We start from the raw sequence: 19,129 nt of genomic DNA, 5'->3' as shown, positions 1-19,129 counted from the left end.
ATTCGAGCCAACTGTTAAGTCTCCAGAGCACTTGCCTGGGCAGCATCAAAGGGAGCATTCACATGGGATATAGTAAACGAGGAAGAACACTCATTTTGACCAGAGCTATTCCAACCAACCAGGATATTGGAAGATCCTCCCAGCGCCAAAGGTCCTGTCTTACCTTCTTGAACAACTACACAAAGTTAGCTTGATGTAATTGATTGAAGGCTGTGGTGGCTAAAATGGCGAAATACAGGAAAACTGCCTGTGACCACCTGAAAGGGAAACTGGTTCCACCCCCAAGATCAGATATTCTAATAGGGCCCCCCACAGGCATGGCTTTCGACTTCATGAAATTGATTTTATGCCCAGAGAATGTGGGGAAATATACATTCAAAATCCCATACTCCTATCCATGAATTAAAGCTTTAAGAATCATAAACCACCCATATTCGTCCTTAATTTGGTCTAACAGTTAAAATGGGAGATTCTTCTGGATGAGTATAGCAACTCCTCTACTTTTCATAGAACATAGAACATAGAAGAATACAGCGCAGTACAGGCCCTTTGGCCCTCGATGTTGCACCGATCCAAGCCCACCTAACCTACACTAGCCCACTATCCTCCATATGCCTATCCAATGCCCACTTAAACGCCCATAAAGAGGGAGAGTCCACCACTGCTACTGGCAGGGCATTCCATGAACTCACGACTCGCTGAGTAAAGAACCTACCCCTAACATCTGTCCTATACCTACCACCCCTTAATTTAAAGCTATGCCCCCTTGTAATAGCTGACTCCATACGTGGAAAAAGGTCAACCCTATCTAAACCCCTAATCATCTTGTACACCTCTCTCAAGTCACCCCTAAACCTTCTTTTCTCCAATGGAAACAACCCCAAGTGCCTCAGCCTTTCCTCATACGATCTTCCTACCATACCAGGCAACATCCTGGTAAACCTCCTCTGCACCCGTTCCAGTGCCTCCACATCCTTCCTATAGTATGGCGACCAAAACTGCACACAATACTCAATATGCGGCCGCACCAGAGTCTTATACAACTGTAACATGACAAGTTAAAGGATGAGAAAAACACCCACCCGAACCCTCTCTGCTGTAACTTCCAGTGCTCCTTATCAGTTAGATGAGTTTCTTGCAGCAAGGCGAAATCAACCCTCTCTTTTCTAAGACTTGAAAGTATCTTTTTTCTGTTAACTGGTGAATGAGTCCCCTTAATGTTCCAGGTGCACCAGTTAAATGAATGGTTAGCCTTGATTGTACGAAACAGTCCGTGACCAACACCACCCCCCTGCCCCAAACTACCAAATCAAAACTTCTAACAACTACTTCTATAACAAACCAACATATAACACAAATGAGCGGAGACTTGTCCCCCTTGCCCACAGGGGGCGCTCATGCTACCCACTAACCCCTCCATGGCTCCTTCTAGCTGAAGCCACGCCTGAGCCCCAGACCACACAAAGTAAGGAAATGTCACACGTGTCTTATACCAAGAAAATTAAAAGTGGACACTCAACCCATCCCATCCATACTTTAACCCTGATAATAAAAAAATCCCCACCATCTCCGCCAACTGCCCCCCCCCCCCATCCCACACTAAGAGAAAGAAACAAAAAGGAAATGATGAGGGGAAAAAGAAGGATAATGGGAGGAGAGAGAGAAGGGAGGAGAGAGAGGTGAAAAACCAATTGGGTTTGATTTGATTATTTCTTATTCGGCGACACAGAAGCGGCAGAAGGGAGAGCAGCAGTGTTTGTTCAAGGCTCACCTGAAGGCAGCTGAGACAGCATGCTTTGACAGATCATCTGTAACTGAGTCACAGCCGATTACAGCCCTCAGAGGTGCTCTGAATGCTGTGCTCACCCAGACAGCAAAGAGGGAGAAAAACAATTGCTCTACCAAGGCTCTACCTGCCGTTCCAGAGTTTGGACCCAACCCGCTGAGGATTCTGCCGTGGTTTCAGAGGCAGCTGTCCGCTGCTTCACCTCCACGACACACTGCCCGAGTCGCTGGATCTCCTGGTCATGCTTCCGCAGCATGACTGAGATTGGTCCCAGCCTGGTCCGAGTCTCCTACATTGCTGAATCGATCTTCTCTCGGAGTTTCACAAACTCTGATACCAGGCTCTGCTCCACAGGGAGGTCCCCGGGAGCGCTCATGGAGACCAACACCGCGGCTATGGGTGTGTCCGTTGCTGCAGAGGGGGTTGCCCAGCTTGTTGCGATCCTCGTGGTCCTTTTCCTTTCGCCATTTTTCTAACTCCCTTAAACAGACACACAGCAATTCTGGAGGTCAAAAACTATCGATTTCTGCCACAACGGATAATAACAGAAGGGCGAGTGTACCACTTTGTCTGGGTTCTGGTGCAGAGCTCAGCAGGCAGACCTACTGGATCGCTGCCATCTTGGATCTCCGAGATCACAATGCTCCAATACTCTTTCTCTGTCTTGGCCATACTAGTTAGAGAACGTAGAACAATTTTAAGATGGTCCTAGTGGATTGTAAGTTAGCAAACATAACATTACAGTTCAGGGAAGAGCAAAGTTAACTTGACATCAGTTGGCAGGATTTATTATTGGTATTTATTATTATTATGGAAATTTTAACAATGCACCTTGAACACTGTAGTAACATAGAAAATAGGTGCAGAAGTAGGCCATTCGGCCCTTCGAGTGTGCACTACCAATTCAGTATGATCACAGCTGATCTCACAATCTCAGTATCCCATTCCCACCCTCTCCCCATGCCCCATGATCCCTTTAGCTGCAAGGGGCACATCCAGCTCCCTCTTGAATATATCTAATGAACTGGCCCAACAGCTTCCTACGTGAGAGAATTCCACAGGTTCACAACCCTGAGTGAAGAAATTCTTCTTCACCTCATTCCAGAATGGCTTACCCCTAATTCTTAAATTGTGACTGCTAGCTTTGGACTTCCCCAAAATCGAGAATATTCTTCTCACGTCTAGCCTGTCCAGTCCCATCAGGATTTTATATGTTTCCATGAGATCTCCCCTCTTTCTTCTAAATTGCAGCAAGTACAAGCCCAATCGATCCAGTATTTCCTCGTATATCAGTCCTGCCATCCTGGGAATCAGTCTGGTGAACCTTTGCTGAACTGCACAAAATATTCAAGGTGTGGCCTCACCAAGGTCCTGTGTGACTGCAGCAAGACAACTTTACTCTGATACTCCAATCCTGTGACTATGAAGGCCAGCATGCCATTAGCTTTCCTTGCCCTATGATCAGACAATGTCAACATGGTTTTGTTAGAAAAGGGAACTATATTTGACAAATTCATTAATCTTTTGAGGATTTGCAGGTGATTTGATAGAGGAGTCAGAAGTTGTTTATTTGGATTTACAAAAAGGACTCAATATAATAACACAGAAAAGGTCATTGTGGAAGCTGTGGAACTGGGCGTTAACAGCGGGAAAGCAGCAGAGTGAACGTGGGGGTGAATGGTGGCTGTGGTAGTGAACCTGATAACAGCCTGGGGAATGGGGCCGGGATTGAGCTCAGCTGGAGCAGTAGTGACAATGTGAGAGGAGCAGGGTGAAGCTGGAGGGTGAATGGTAGCAGCAGGAATGAACTTGATAAAAATCTGGGGAGTGGTGGCATGGTTTGAGCTCCGTTGGAGCAGTAGTGGCGTCTCAAAGATAACATCATTACTCAAGAAAATGATGTGGCAATAGCTGCTTGGGATCCAGGTCTCGAGACTGAGCAGCTTATAAGACCAACTAAAAGGCACAATGGAAGCAAATTTGCATGGACATAAAAGACAATCAGATATTTTATAGTTATGTGATGGGAAAGTGGCTGGTTAAGTGTATTATAGGCCCACTGAAGGCTGAGAGTAGGGATATTGTCAATGACCATGTGAGATGGCAGATATGAAATGATTATTTTGCTTCAGTATTACAGCCAAAAAGGGGAGAGAGCATATAGAAGTCCCACAGAAATTAACAGAGGATCAAGGACAGGGTCTAAATGAAATTAGCTTGAATAAATCAATGAGGAAATTAATGGAACTGAAGGATGAAAAGTCCCAGGATCTGATGGTTTCCATCCATGGGTGTTAAAGGAGGTGGGAGAGCACATTGCCGATGCCCTAACCATGATGTTTCAGAGTTCCCTGGATTCAGGAGTTGTACCTCTGGACTAGAAAGTTGCACATCCCACTCTGTCCCTAAAGTAGGGTGACAGGGAGAAGCCTGGGAACTACAGACCAGTTAACCTGACCTCTGCAGTGTGGAAATTGTTGGAGTCTATAATCAAAGCGAGGGTAAATGATTACCTTGAAAGTTTTCAGTTAATCAGGGAAAGTCAGCATGGATCCTTGAAAGGTAGGTCATGCCTGACAAACGTCAAGAGTTTTTTGAAGAGGTGACAAAGATGATAGATAGAGAGGTAAGTTGATGGATGTTGTTTATGTGGACTTCCAGAAGGCTTTTAATATAGTTCCATACGACTCACGGTTTGCTAAGGTGGAGGCCCATGGATTTGAAGGCAAACTACTGACATGGATAGGAAATTGTTTAGGTGGCAGAAAACAGAGTTGGAATAAGGAATAGTACTCAAATTGACAAGATGTGACTAGTGGTGTCCTGCAGGGATCTAGGTTAGGGTTTCAGTTATTAATAATACTCAGTAACAACTTGGATACTGGCAGAAAAATGTCAAATGTCCAGACTGGCTGCTGACACAAAATTGGGCAGCATTGTAGCCAGTGTTAGAGAGTCATCGTGTCATACATCATGGAAATAGACCATTCATTCCAACCAGTCTGTGCCAAAGTAATCTCAAACTAAACTAGTCCTACCTGCCCGTTCCTGCTGCATATCCCTCCAAATCTTCCTATTCACTTTTAAATGTTGTAATTGTACCCACATTCACCACTTCCTCAGGAAGTTCATTCCACATGTGAACCACCCTCTGTGTTATCAGGATATTGATAGATCAAGTGAATGGGCAAAGGTGTACCAGGTGGACTTTAATACAAACAAGCGTGAGGTGATCTATTTCAGACAGAGAAAGGATATTTCAGGGTTTTTTTTAATAAGACACATAGTTAAATACATTTAGATATCCAATGAGGTTTGGGGGTTTAGGTGCATGGCTCTTTAAAATGCCACAAGCCAGGTGCAGAAAGTTTTCAGGAGGGCTAAAGGAATGCTGGCCTTCATTTCTATAGGGCTGGAGTATAACGGTGCACATGTTTTGCTGCAGTTTTGCAAAGCCCTAATTAAAGCCCCTCTAAGATTACAGGGAAGATTCCTGGGATTCAGGGGTTAAGAAACTCCCTTCGTCAAATGGCAGTCAATGATAATTCAATTGTTCAATTTAAGTCTGAGATAGACAATTTTTTATTCAGCAAAGATGTGACCCCAAGGAAGGCATCTGGAGTTAGGCCACAAATCAGCCAAGATCTTATTGAATGGTGCTGCCTATTCTTTTTCCTGTAAGTAACACCTGGCAGGAGATAGTGAATAAAGTCCTTATTTTTGTGGTTTGTAGTTTTGTTAGGAGTGGAGAGTGAGAAGACTGACTTGGTCAGTCGTGGGTAAGATTGTATATTTGATTCCAAGTTTGTAGTTGGTAAGGTTCACAATCACACCAGCCCTGTGGAATGCTTTTTCTGCATTATGTGGGAAATCAGGGACACTCCTTAAGTAGGGGCAAGTGTGTTCAGTTACAGCTCCTGATATGCTACATGGAGTGTCTGGAAATGTAGGTGGATGCACTGTGGAGCATCCATCACGCTGAGGACATTGTGCATAGCACATTTAGTGAGCTGGTCACACCACATTGAGGACCACACAGACAGAGAAGTGGTGGGTGACCATCAGAAAGGCTAGTAAATGTGGACGTTCACCTTTCAACAAGATGTACAATTTTGGATACCGGTTGGGGAGGTGGGTGGATAGCCTCTCAGGGGAAAGCAACAGTAGCAGCTAGATCAGTGGCACCAAAATTGGTTGTGTTGTATATTTGGGAGGGTCAAAGAGTAATTGAGCAGTAGTGATAGGGGACACTATAGTCTGGGCCACAGGTTGGTGTTTCTGAGACCTGCTCGTTGGATGCTGCCTGAACTGCTGAGCTCTTCCAGCACCACTAATCCAGTATTTGGTTTTCAGCATCTGCAGTCATTGTTTTTACCTTTCTGAGACCTGAACAAGACTCCGGGTTGGTGTGTTACCTCCCTGATGCCAGAGTCAAGATGTCTCTGAGTGGGTACAGGATAGTCTGAAAGGGGAGGATGAGGAGCCAGCAGTGGCGGTCCATATTGATACTGACAACATAGGCAGAAAGAGAGATGATGTTCTGCAAAAGGAATTTAGGGAGTTAGGTAGAAAGTTGAAAAGCAGGACCTCTAGGATTGTAATCTGAGCATCACCGCCTATGCCACATACTACTGGGACCAGAACAAGGATGATAATACAGTTGAACATGTGGCTAAAGTGCTGCTGCCTGAGGGAGGTCTTCAGATATCTGGATCATTTGAATCTCTGCCACAGCAGGAGGGACCTGTACAAGAAAGCTGGGTTGAACCTAAGGTAGGAGCAAATTACTGCAGATGCTGGAATCTGTACTGAAAATAACAAATGCTGGAGATCTTGGTGGGTCAGGCAGCATCAATGGAGAGAGAGCAAGCTAACATTTCGAGTCTAGATGACACTTCATCAGAACTGAAGTGAAATATGGAGGAAGCTACAGTTGGGGGGTGTTGGGGTGTAGGGTGCTGATGGCGAAAAGATGCTGCTAGTTCAGATTAAGTGACCGGAATGAGAGAATGGGTTGCCTCTAAACTGGAGGAGCACCATTATCCTTGGCAGGAGTTTTGTGAGTGCCATCCAGGAGGGTGTAAACTAGTGAGGAGGAGGGGGAGAATGAGAGCAGTAGGCAAGCAGTAGGCACGATTGAGGAGAAGATCGACATTAAGTCAAGTAAGTTTGATATGAAGAACAGGTAGAGCCAGGTTTATAAATGGTGGGACTGACGGTCTGAGGTGTATTTATTTTAATGCAAGATGTACAACAGGTAAAGCAAATGAGCTCAGAGCCTAGACTAGTACATGGATTAATGTTACAACGGTTACAGAAACATGGTTGAGAGAAGGGAGGACTGGCAGCTCAACATTCCAGGATTTAGATGTTTTAGTTGTGACAGAGAGTGATGTAAAAGGGCTGGAGGAGTTGTATTACTGATTAAGAAGACTGTCACAACTGCACTAACAGAGAAAACTTGGAGGGCTCTTCCAGCAAGACCACATGGGTAGAACACAGGAATAAGAAAGATGCAAATCTCATCACTACAATGGAGTTATACTACAGGCCTCCCAATAGTCAGCAGGAGATAGAACAGATATGTAAATGGATCATGGAAAAGATGTAAGAATAGCAGAGTTGTCTTGAAGGGTGATTTTTAATTTCCCCATTATTGACTGAGATTCCCTTAGTGCCACGAGCTTGGATGGGACATAATTTGTTACCTACAATCAGGAGGTTTCTTGAAACAATATTGGATAGTCCAACTCGGGAAGATGCCATGCTAGATCTTGTATTAGGGAATAAGCCTGGTCAAGCAATCAAAGTTTCAGTGGGGGAGCATTTTGGGAATAGTGATCATAATGTCATAAGTTTTAATATAGTTGACTGATCCTCAGGTGGAAGAACTAAACTGGGGAGATGCTAATTTCTGCAGTATTAGTCAGGATCTGGAGAAATTAGAATGAGGACAGCTGTTTAAGGGAAAATCCACATCTGACATGTGGGAATCTTTTAAAAGTAATTGTGCAGAGGTGTTTTTCTCTGTGGAAGTCTGTGACTAGTGCTGTTCTGCAGGGATCAGTGTTGGGATCTCTGTTTGTAATGTATACCAATTTTGGATGAAAATGGCAGTAGAAAATCTGCCACCCTTACCTGGTCTGGCCTACATGTGACTCCAGGCCTACAGCAATGTGATTGACTCTTAACTTGCCTTCAGGCCAATTAGGAATGGGCAATAAATGTTGGTCTAGCCAGCGATGCCCAAGTCCCATAAATGAATAAAATAATCTGGAAGAATATGTAAAATCCACACAGTCACCCAAGGCTGAAATTAAACCCAGAACCCTGGCACTTTGAGGCAGCAGTGCTAACCACTGAGCCACCATGTTAGCTATAAGGAGAAGTTGGACAAGCTTGGATTGTTTTCTCTCGAGTGTTGCAGGGGTAACCTGATAGAAGGTTACAAAATTATGAGAGGCATAGATAGATTTTTTTTCTCCATGGGTGGATATGTCAAATACTTAGGATGGGAAGGTATAAGGTGAGAAGGGAAAAGTTTAAAGGAGGTGGGTGAGGCAAGTTTTTTTTTGTACTGAGCATAGTAGATGCCTGGAATACACTGCCAGGGGAGGTGGTAGAAGTAAATATAACAACAACATTTAATAGGCATTTACACTGATGCTGGAGTAGAGTGGTGCTGGAAAAGCACAGCAGTTCAGGCAGCATCCGAGAAGCATTAAATTTGACATTTCAGGCAAAGGCCCTTCATCAGGAATCCTGATGAAGGGCTTTTGCCCAAAACGTCGATTTTACTGCTCCTCGGATGCTGCCTGAACTGCTGTGCTTTTCCAGCACCACTCTACTCCAGAATCTGGTCCCTAGCATCTGCAGTCACTGTTTTTATCTATTTACACAGATGCACAAACAGGCAGGGATTAGAGGGGTATGGACCATGTGCAGGCAAATAGGATTAGTTGACAATGACAAAGTGTTTGGCACAGTGGGCCAAAGGGCCTGTCTCTGTGCTGTACTACTCTATGTCCTATGCTATGGTGTTGGGATAATATTAGCATGGATAGAGAATTGTTTAACAGCCAGGAAGCAGAGAGTAGGAATAAATAGGACATTTTCAAGTTGGCCGGCTGTAACTAGTGGAGAGCTACAAGGTTCAGTCTTGGGGCCTCGGCAATCACCAAACTACAGGTAGAATCTTGTGCCCCCGGAGGTGGGAGGTGGTGTAACAGATCATTTAATTAGGCAGTGTGGTGGTGTAACTGATCCCCACCACCTTCACACTTCCCTGAATTATGTTTGAGGCAAGAAAGTCCACCTTCCATCTTCCTGCCCCACTGCCAATTGAGGCTCACGAATCACCAATTAAGGGACATTTTACCAACTTAATCCAGCAGCAAACCAGCCTGACAATGGTGCTGCCTTCTCTGAAGCGGAAATAACGTGGATTTTGTCAGCTGAAGAGCAGGAGTTTACCTTGATCAAGGGCAACCAGATAGAGGGTATGGACATAGGGCAGTGGTTGTCCGCTGAGGCCACTATCTGCTCTTCCTTATGACACTTCCCTGTCTGTCCAATCAAAGCACATAATGTGGCCTGGAAGTACACCTCCAGTCCTAGCCATGGCCTTCTCCACAGTGCTGCCGAGTTCAGGGGCCAGCAGGGCTTCTATCACACTACCACCATCTCTGACCCACTCACCCCTGCCGTGGATCTAATTCCATTGTCAAAAAATCCCATCAAGTCTTCCTTATGGGTCTCTCACCAGCTCTCCAGCCTTCAGCTGATAACTATGTAACCAATGGATGTTTCCAACCTTCCTTAATGACCTAGATGATGAGCCCAATGATAATTTGTCTAGATTTGCTGATGATAGAAATAGAATAGGAATGTAAGTACTAAGAACAATGCAAAAAAGCTGCAAAAGGAAATAGATAAGTGTGTGGCACAAAGATGGCAGATGGAATTCAATGTGGGGATGTGTGAGGTTGTTCACTTTGGTCACTCGAATAGAAAGGTAGAATATTTTTTAACAGGTATGAAACTTGTAACTATTGATGCTCAGGATGTCTTGGCTATAGTCTGAAGGGAATACTGGAGGTTAACATGCAAGCACAGAAAGCAAAAAAGAAAGTAAATGGTTGTTGTGAACGAGAACACAAAAGACATGCTGCATTTGTATCTGGATTTGAGACCTGCAGTACTCTATGCTGTTTTAATCTCTTTATCTGAAGAAGGATGTATTTGTCTGAATGTGGGTGCAGCAAAGATTCATGAGATTGGCTCCCCAGATGAGAGGCTAAGTAAACTGGGCGTACAGTTTCAGCAGTTTAGTAGAATAAGAAGTGATCTTCTTAAAATGTCATGAGCTGTGCAGGCCATCTTTGGGCTGACAGTGCTTGCCCTGATGAATAAGGACCTTCTACAAGTGGTGCTGTCAATACGGAGATCAGTCAGTTCCAGAAGGCCCAGACTGGCGAGTTGTTCTGGGCGTGGGGCATGGTAAGATGGGGATGGCATAGGAGACAAGTTTGGTAAGATACAGGAAGAAAACTCACTGGACCTCACAGCACATAACTCTGCATAAATCTCTCCAAATTATTTGTCATAGCTGCCACATTGCCAAAAATAAAATCAAAGATGCAGCTCCAAGGCATTGTTTCCCTAAACTGGGGAATTTAGGTCACTGAGCATTGTCTCAGAGCAAAGTGTGAATTGTTTTGGACAGGAATGAGGATGTTTCCTTGCTTTGAGGGGTATGAATCTTTTGGAATTATCTGCTCCAGAAGGCTGGGGAGTCTCCATCCTTAGTGCTTTCAAGACTGGGATCAATAGATGCTTAGTCTGTCATGGGATCCAGAGATAGGGAAGTGGGTGGAGACATGCAGTTGTGGTAGAGGATCAGCCATGGTCCTTTTGAGAGAGAGAAACAGCATGCATGCTCAAGGGGCTAAATGATCTACTTCTGCTATTATTTTAAATGATCTTAACTCATCACTTTTGGAAGAAAATTAAAGTCAAGAAACATGACATTCCTGACATCACCTGTGTGTTGAACTGTGTGCAATCTTAGTAATGGCCATCTCAATTACTTAACAGACAGATAGTCTGCTCACTTCTGGGTAGGTCCTGTGCAATGCAGTCTGTGCTGATCTGAGCTGAAAGATCGTGTTCATGTTAGAATTGTTTTTACTATCCCTGAACTAGAAGGAACTAGAATCACCAGGAACTCGTGCTGCTGATCGTGATCCAGTAATCCTTTCAGGAAAGTACACATGTATGAACAAGATATGATGGTAGCATTGAGTTCAGCAATTCATGTTAACACCCTCTTTATCTCACACGTTAGCACTTGACCCAATGAGACATTATTAGATAATTGTCAGTGCCTGTGCAGCATGATCCCAGCATGTCTTAGGACAGAAAAGAAAATCCACTGTGATTACCTGGAAGCAGTCAATTTTGATTGACAGCACGTCCAGTGAAGTGTGACCATCCACACATTTAGAATGTGGAATAAACAGGCTGTGCCTAATAATACTGCCAGTAAAATTCTGAATTGTGGTTTAGTTCGAAATCAAGATTATAAACTGTAGGAGCAGAAGTAGGTCATTCAGCCTATTGAATCTGCTTTGCCTTTCAATGATATTATAATAACTCTAAACTCCACATAACCCTTGAATTCCCTTCGTGATCGTACATCTATCTATCTCATCCCAATGTTAGTCTCACGTCACTTTTTAATTTCTCAATATTAAGGAGGCGCTGGTAATGTCAACTGTGTTGTCAGTTCTGAGAAGCTGGTGGTGAATATCCTGTTTGAATCATTGCAGTCCACGTTCTAATGGCCTCTTAATGGTGTTTGGTAGAGAGCTCGAGGATTTTGACCTTGACGATGAATGGAACGTTGGTGTGTGTCCGAGCCAGGCCAGCGTGTGACTTGGAGGGAAACTTGTAGATTAAGATATCGACATGATCTTCCTCCTCATCCTTCTTGGTGGGAGAGATCATGAAGACAGGAAGTGGTGCTGAAGGATGTTTTGGACAGTTGCTGCTGTGCTTCCTGTAGATAATACATTGTGCAGGAGCTCTACAGAGGATACTGAATTCAGTGACTGAGACAGAGACTGATCAAAAAGGTCTGTTATCCTGCACAGTGTGGAGCTTGAGTTCTTACAGCTAGACTCTACCCTCCTCTTGTCAGCACCTATAAAGCCTGCATGCTGTCCAGATCTTGGGCTGCTGCTTTACTGAGGGAGTGGAGCTTTTACTTCAGTAACTGAGTAGTGTATCTGGAAATGGTAGAACATCGAGTTCAGGGCTATGAAATACATTCTTTTGAGTGTGGCTGCTGAACTGCCATCAGAGGTGCAGTGGACATACTCATGATTCGTGTGAAGGCTTGCTTTGAACTCTTAGGTCATGTGCATAGAAAATAAACCCTATCTTTTCCTTCCTGTGCCTTGTTCACCCACATCACTGTGTACACAGGATACACTGTTGAAACTGTGGGACACCATTTCAATACCACAAGCCAGCCTAACCACATAACCTGAGAAAGACATAGTTGTACATTGATTGCCCTTTGCTTGCTTTGTGAGTGACACTCGTGTCCCATTCCCACACTGTGTCTCTCCCAAAATTGTGTTTGTGTAGTTTTTGAGTAAAAAAGTCTCCCATTGTACTTAATTTCATTATAAATACATCCCCAAAAGCTTCTCTCCCCTTTATAAATTCTTTCTGGAATACTCTTCTGTGGAGGCTGGTGGCCCTTGATGCTATAAGTTATTTGACTGTGGAGTGCGTCAAAGCTGATCTTCATACCGTTTTCCTCTGACCCGAACAAGGATTATTAGACAATTGTCAAAACAAAAATGTTGGGGAAAACTATATGAAGGTCAGCTGTGATGCATTCCCCAGCTTGAATTGGCCTCAATGGCCCTATTTGGAATTCGGGGTTTTTCCCCTAACTCCAAATCGGGACATTGAGGCCAATTCAAGCTGAAATGCAGGTGCCTGGCTGGTCAACTCATAAATTTCAACAACAATAATAATTTTCATCCACATAGTGCCTTTAGTGTAGTAAAACATTCCAAGGTACTCCATAGAGGTGTAAGTTGACGCTGACCTGTAAAGAGATATCTCACTGAACACAGTCATTCCCTGAGCAAATATAAAAAGAGAAGTGACCCCCCCCTTTCCCACACATTACCAGTTTCTTTGCTACTTATTTATTTTTTGGTTTCTTTAATATTTCTCTTTTTACTTGACTGACACAATTGCCCAGAGCAACAGAGACAAGTTGTTTGCAAGTTGATTGTTGAATACATTTTGAGGCCTTCCCAATACAGCTTCTGCTGTTAATCCTTTCAACTTTTCTCCTACATCTGTAATTAACAATGTGACTATCCTGGAAGAAAATTCTTGACAAGTTCTCAGGGCATCTAACCCATGGCAGCATAGCTCCATTCCTCGCATTTATGGGTATATGCATTCTTGCCTTTATCCACATTTGAATTTTCTCTGGAACCTAGCTCACAAACAGGCTGAATGTTTCAAAGTTCACCAGTCATTCAGTCAGAAGATCTAGCCAACATGTGCTGCACATAATTTGTTGTCATATTTTTGAATTGTCTGCTTGTTTTTGTTCAGTTTGAGAAGTGAAGCATAAAGCTTACTTATTCCACGGGTCAGCATTTTCTGTTTTAATGTGGATTCCATTACAGTGCACAGTATGAGAACCAGTTGACCCATACTGGTTTTTATGGTCCATAGAAATTTCCTCCCATCTCTTGATTGAACCCTATCCACATCACCTATTATTTTCACTCTCATACGTTTATCCAGCATCCCCTTGAACATGCTAATGCCATTTGCATCAATTACTCCTTTTGCTTTTATTTTCCACATTCTCAGCAATCTCTGAATTTTGTTTTCATTGAATATTCTGGGAATCTCAAAGGCCACAGTTGTGTAATTCAGAGACCAAGACTCATGATCTGGAATGGATCAAGAAGTTGGGGAATTTCAATTCTGTTTAATCATGGGAAGGAAATCGGTCACCCTGACCCAATCTGGTCTGGATGTGAGTTCAGGCAAACAAATGAACTATGAACTTCCATCATGCTTCCACATTTAGAGTGGCTTACCACTACCACATCAAGAGCAATTACAGATGGGTAATAAATGCTTGCCTTGCCAGCAATGCTCTCAAATGAAAAGTATAATTAATCAAAGTGAAGCGTGATTTTATACTCGCTGAATATTGAAGTGTAGAGCAGGAACTCAATGTCCTACTGCTTTAAATAACTAAACATAGACTGAGGATCAAAACTGGATCTTTTTGATCTCTGCGCTGGGCCATTGTGCAATGGGGTTCTGAGCAAATGTGCAAGAATGGAGTATTTTTCTTTTTAAGGAATTATTTGTGACATGTTCCTCTTGATTTCCAAGTTTATGAATATTGTCGCTTTTTCTTTCCTTCCACATGCGAATTCCAGCGAGTTTCCTGAAGCGGATGAAGAAGGAGAGCTAACCCGCCTGGAAGCCGAACAGAAGTTGGAACAGATCCGTCGGAGTCTTGACGAGAAGGAGAACCTGGAGTATGAGCGCCTGCGACAGCGGGGCCATGATGCTGAGCTGGAGCTGGAAGAACTGAAGAAGAGAAGGGAGGACCGGCGTAAGCTGCGGGAAGAAGAGGAGCAGCGGCGCCAACAACAGGAGCTGGAGGAGCAAGCCAGAGAGGAGGTAGGCATCTTTGAACATAAACTAGAGTCTTTAACATTGAAGATTAGAGGCATCACCAATGATTCATAGTTGGTGATGTTACCTCTGAACCACAAACAGCAACAAAATCAAAATGCTCAATCCACAAGTTTATGTTGTTCATGTTCAGGTACGACTTCTGTGCTCCTTTTGATTTTTGTGCTTTTGGGGAAGGGAAGAACAACCCTTGCTTCCTATTCTTCTTCTTCATTGAGTTGCCTCCATTGCAAATGCACAGGCATGGCCAAGCTTCGCTGAGTTCTTACCTGCAATCCTTAGCTTCTGACAGAGTTTCTAGATTTAAATGGGGCACAAGAAAGTAACCGTTGCCCAGTAAAATTGTATTTTTGTCTTCAAATAATACCAAGGGTTGCTCATGTTCATGCAAATGCAAGCAATTTAATGTCTAACCTTCTAATTGATGGCATATGGACTAATGAAAATCGTCTTCTATATCACACAGATGCTTCCTTTCTGTTTGGCAGTGTAGACTGGGAGTCACTCCTATTCAAGCATTCAACACTCTTAAGGTGCTCCCTCCGCCTACGGTACATCCACCCCCCCCCCACACACACACACCCATTTGTCTTGTCTTCCTAAACTTGGTTCTCCATTCCTGATCATTGCAAAAATTCTCCACTGACCTTTGAGCGTCACGACCATAACTCCTGGGTGCTGTAGATCATCTACAATCCCACCAGAGGCCACTGCTCCTAGTGCCGCTGCTGGGACGAGAGAACTGCCTAACATCTGATTGGCCAGCAGTTTTTGGAGACACATCTTCCTCCGATATAACAGCAGACATGCTGTTTGAACAAATTAATGGCATGACAGCAGTAGAATTTATTTGGGAGCCCACAGGCAGAGAGAAGCAGGTTTGTGGGGGTGTTGGTCTTGGATGGATATAAATGTTTTGGAACCTTCTACAAAGAAGTGCTCCATTGAACTCAATCTGGAAAATGTGATATGAGCACAGAACACCTCCATCCTGCTTCTTTTAAAAAACCAAGGTTAGTTTGTGTCAACTCTAAATACAGAATAAATGCCAGGGAATGTCTCAAAGCCAGTGTAATATGAAATGCAAGAGACACAACAAAATGGAACTAATAATTACAACCTTTCTTCCTGACCTTTATACCCAGGAAACTGGCCATTCCACAAAAGGAAATGACTGTTGCAACATTTGAAACTCGTGTCTTGGTCCAAACTGTAATTTATTGAAGTTCATCATTATTTAGTAATCTCTCACATCTGTCCTACTGGCTGAAACTACACTTCCTCTGTTGTTTTTTGGCCCACTAACCTCCTGCTCTTCTTTCTGCGCAAAAACATGTTGCGTGGGGCAGCACTTTGGCTCAGTAGTTAGCACAGCTGCCTCACAGCACCAGGGACCCAGGTTTGATTCCAACCTCAGGTGACTGTGTGGAGTTTGTATATTCTCCCCATGTCTGCGTGGATTTCCGCTAGGTGCTCCGGTTTCCTCCCATAGTCCAAGGATGTGCAGGTTAGGTGGATTCACCATGTTAGATTGCCCATAGTGTTCAGAGGTGTAGGCTAAGTGCATTAATCAGGGGAAATGTAGGGGAATGGGTCTGGGTGGGAGGGTTGATACGGCCTTGTTGGGCCAAATGCCTGTTTCCACACTATAGGGATTCTATGACCTTGAAGTTAAGTAGTGTGCAGTAGTCTATGATTTTCTGGATCGTAGAAAAATACACCTCTTCAGCCTTTACCTGAGCATGTTAATTGTATGCACCTTCTTCAATTAGTGTGTTGCTGCTTGCTATTCCTTAATATCTCATAAGGCATTTATCCAAGGCTTTAGAGGATACTTTGGTCTTTAGCAACCATCTTTTAAATCATTTGGGCACTGTGAATTATTAGACAAGAAAAGAACTATAGCTTGGTTGTACAGTAATGGCAGATAATATGCAAAACTCCGGGGTCAAGTTTAACTGTACAATTGTTTGAATTATTTTAAGGAAGAGAGCAAGGTGAGGGAGTAGAAATTTTCAATTAGTTCAATCGTCAGAATCAGGGTTTTAAAATTGCCCAACTGTCCTACACTTAAAGCTGGCTTAGAGCTGTAAGTCCCTTACCATCACCACACGTTCCAACCCACAATTAATGCTGCAGAGTGGACTAGCCAACCAACCATGACATCAGGTAGTGGGGAACTCTTATCCCCCTGCCGCTCCTGGATCCTCCCACTCCTTTTAAGACCCGGCTAAACAATCTCTTTGAGTATGCATTTGGTGTCTTCATGCTACATATCTTCTAATTTGGCCCGGTGTCACTTTATACAGTCAAGCATCCTGGAAGATTTTGCTGAGTTAAAGGCACGGTCAAAATCAATTTATTGTTCAATTGCTTTAATTGTTTGTTTCAATGAGTATTTTATTTATTTATTGTCACAGAGACATACAGCACAGAAACAGACACTTTTGGTCCATCTCGTCCATGCCGACCAGATATCTTAAATTAATCTAATCCCATTTGCCAGCATTTGGCTATATCCCTCTAAATCCTTCCTATTCATATACCCATCCAGATGCCTTTTAAATGTTGTAATTTCGCCTCCACCACTTCCTCTAGCAATTCATTCCACACATGCAGCACTGCCATGTGAAAAAGTTGCCCCTTAGGTCCCTTTTTGAATCCTTTCCCTCTCACCTTAAAACTATGCCCACTAGTTTTTGACTCCCTTCCCTGGGAAAAAAAGACCTTGGCTATTCACCTTATCCATGACCTTCATGATTTTATAAACCTCTATAAAGGTCACCTCTCAGCCTCTGATGCTCCATAGGAAGCAGTCCCAGTCTATTCAGCCGCTCCCTATAGCTCAAACCCTCCAACTCTGGCAGCGTCCTTGTAAATCTTTCAAGTTTCACAACATCCTTCCTATAGCAGGGAGAACAGAATTAAACACAGTTTTCCAAAAGTGGCCTAACCAATATCCTGTACACCCTGAACATGACATCCTAAGTCCTATACTCAATGCACTGACCAGTAAAGGCAAGTGTACCAAACACGACCTTGTTCACTTTTTAGTCCACTTTCAAGGGACTATGAATCTGCACCCCAAGGTCTCTTTGTTCAGCAGGACACTACCAATTAGTGTATAAATCCTTCACTGATTTGCCTTACCAAAAATGCACACCTCTCGTTTATCTAAATTAAACTCCATCTGTCATTCCCTGGCCTGTCTGAATAAGTTCCTCTTGTAACCTGTGATAGCCACTTGTACTGTCCAGTGCACCACCAGGTTTGGTGTCATCTGCAAACTTACTAACTATGCCTCCTATATTCACATACAAATCGTTTATATAAATGACAAAATGCAGTGGACCTAGCACCAATCCTTGCAACACACTGCTGGTCACAAGCCTCCATTCTGAAAAACAACCGTCTACCACCACCCTCTTTCACTTACCTTCAGGCCAATTTTGTACATAAATATCTGGCTCTCCTTAGATTCCACGTGATCTAAACAGTCTACCATGTGGAACCTTGTTGAATGTTTGGCTGACGTCCACTGCTCTGTCCTCGTTAGTCTTCTTTGTCACTTCATCAAAAAACTCAGTCTTGTTGCAAAAAAAAGTGAAAAATTTTAATATACAGAAGAAACTCGATTATCCGAGCGAGATGGGCAGACATTATTTCGTTCGGATAATTGATTATTCGGTCAATCGATTCAATGCCTCTCTGCTGGGGCTCAGAGTTTTCTGTTAAGTCTGCTCCCCGTTCAGGAGACTGCAGCACACTGCGCACGAGCGCCCAGCCCCAACCCCCCGCCTGCCCCTACTCCATCCAACACTGCCCACCCCCAACCCCGGCCAGGCCAGCACTGCCCCTGTCCCCGTCAGCCCCCCTCCCCCTCCAGAGCAGCTGGAGTGGACACCAACCGTACAAGCACACACACACGTTTTGACAAGTTCCACCTTTGCCCTGTACAGGACAATGTTAGAGAGAATATCTGGGGAAGGGGGGTTTAGGGTTCACCCCTATGTAGAACTATGTAGGGAAAGTGTGGGAAGAGGGAGGGAGGACAGGAGGTCAGTCATTTGGAGACGGTGTTTGGGCTCCCATCAATGTTCAGAATTGTTCTTGGCAGCATTTCAGTGAGCCAAGAGAGTTTTTAATCATTGTAAACAAAAGACGCAATCAGGGCTGAAACAGCTGTTTGATGTAATGTTTCTATTGAGATCTCAATCTCCTTCAGATAATCCGATATTTGGATAATCGAGGTTCCTCTGTAGTATAGCATTGGCACTTTCCAACACCATCTTAAAGCACAGAGAAATAAACCAAAACATGGAAAATAAGGGCAGAAAAAAATGAAAGAATATAGAAAGCACCCAACTTTACATTGTCTTCTGAAGCATTTGAGAAAATGGGAGGTCTAGCTGGCAGTTGTAGTTTGATAATGAATTATGTGGGAACGATGATCCAGTCTGATGTAGTGGAATGTTGCAGGTCTAACAATTAGACCGTCTTCACAATAAGTCTGCCACGTTTCGAGTACATTTGACTATGATTAATACTAGTTGTGAAATATTACAAAAGATACTTCAAGACGTT

General features: G+C 43.6%; 1 protein-coding gene across 2 annotated transcripts in view; it reads left to right on the top strand.

The window, feature by feature from the left end:
* Positions 1 to 19,129, top strand: part of LOC140493595 (uncharacterized) — a 334,841-nt gene that overhangs the window by 243,905 nt on the left and 71,807 nt on the right. For both annotated transcript variants that reach the window (XM_072592212.1, XM_072592213.1), the window contains exon 5: positions 14,284 to 14,530. In XM_072592212.1, the coding sequence (XP_072448313.1) occupies positions 14,284 to 14,530 (247 nt within the window). The remainder of the gene's footprint in view (positions 1 to 14,283; positions 14,531 to 19,129) is intronic.

This window comes from Chiloscyllium punctatum, chromosome 22, assembly GCF_047496795.1.
Source record: "Chiloscyllium punctatum isolate Juve2018m chromosome 22, sChiPun1.3, whole genome shotgun sequence".
NCBI classification, from domain to species: domain Eukaryota; kingdom Metazoa; phylum Chordata; class Chondrichthyes; order Orectolobiformes; family Hemiscylliidae; genus Chiloscyllium; species Chiloscyllium punctatum.
This window is presented reverse-complemented; position numbering and strand designations above follow the sequence as displayed.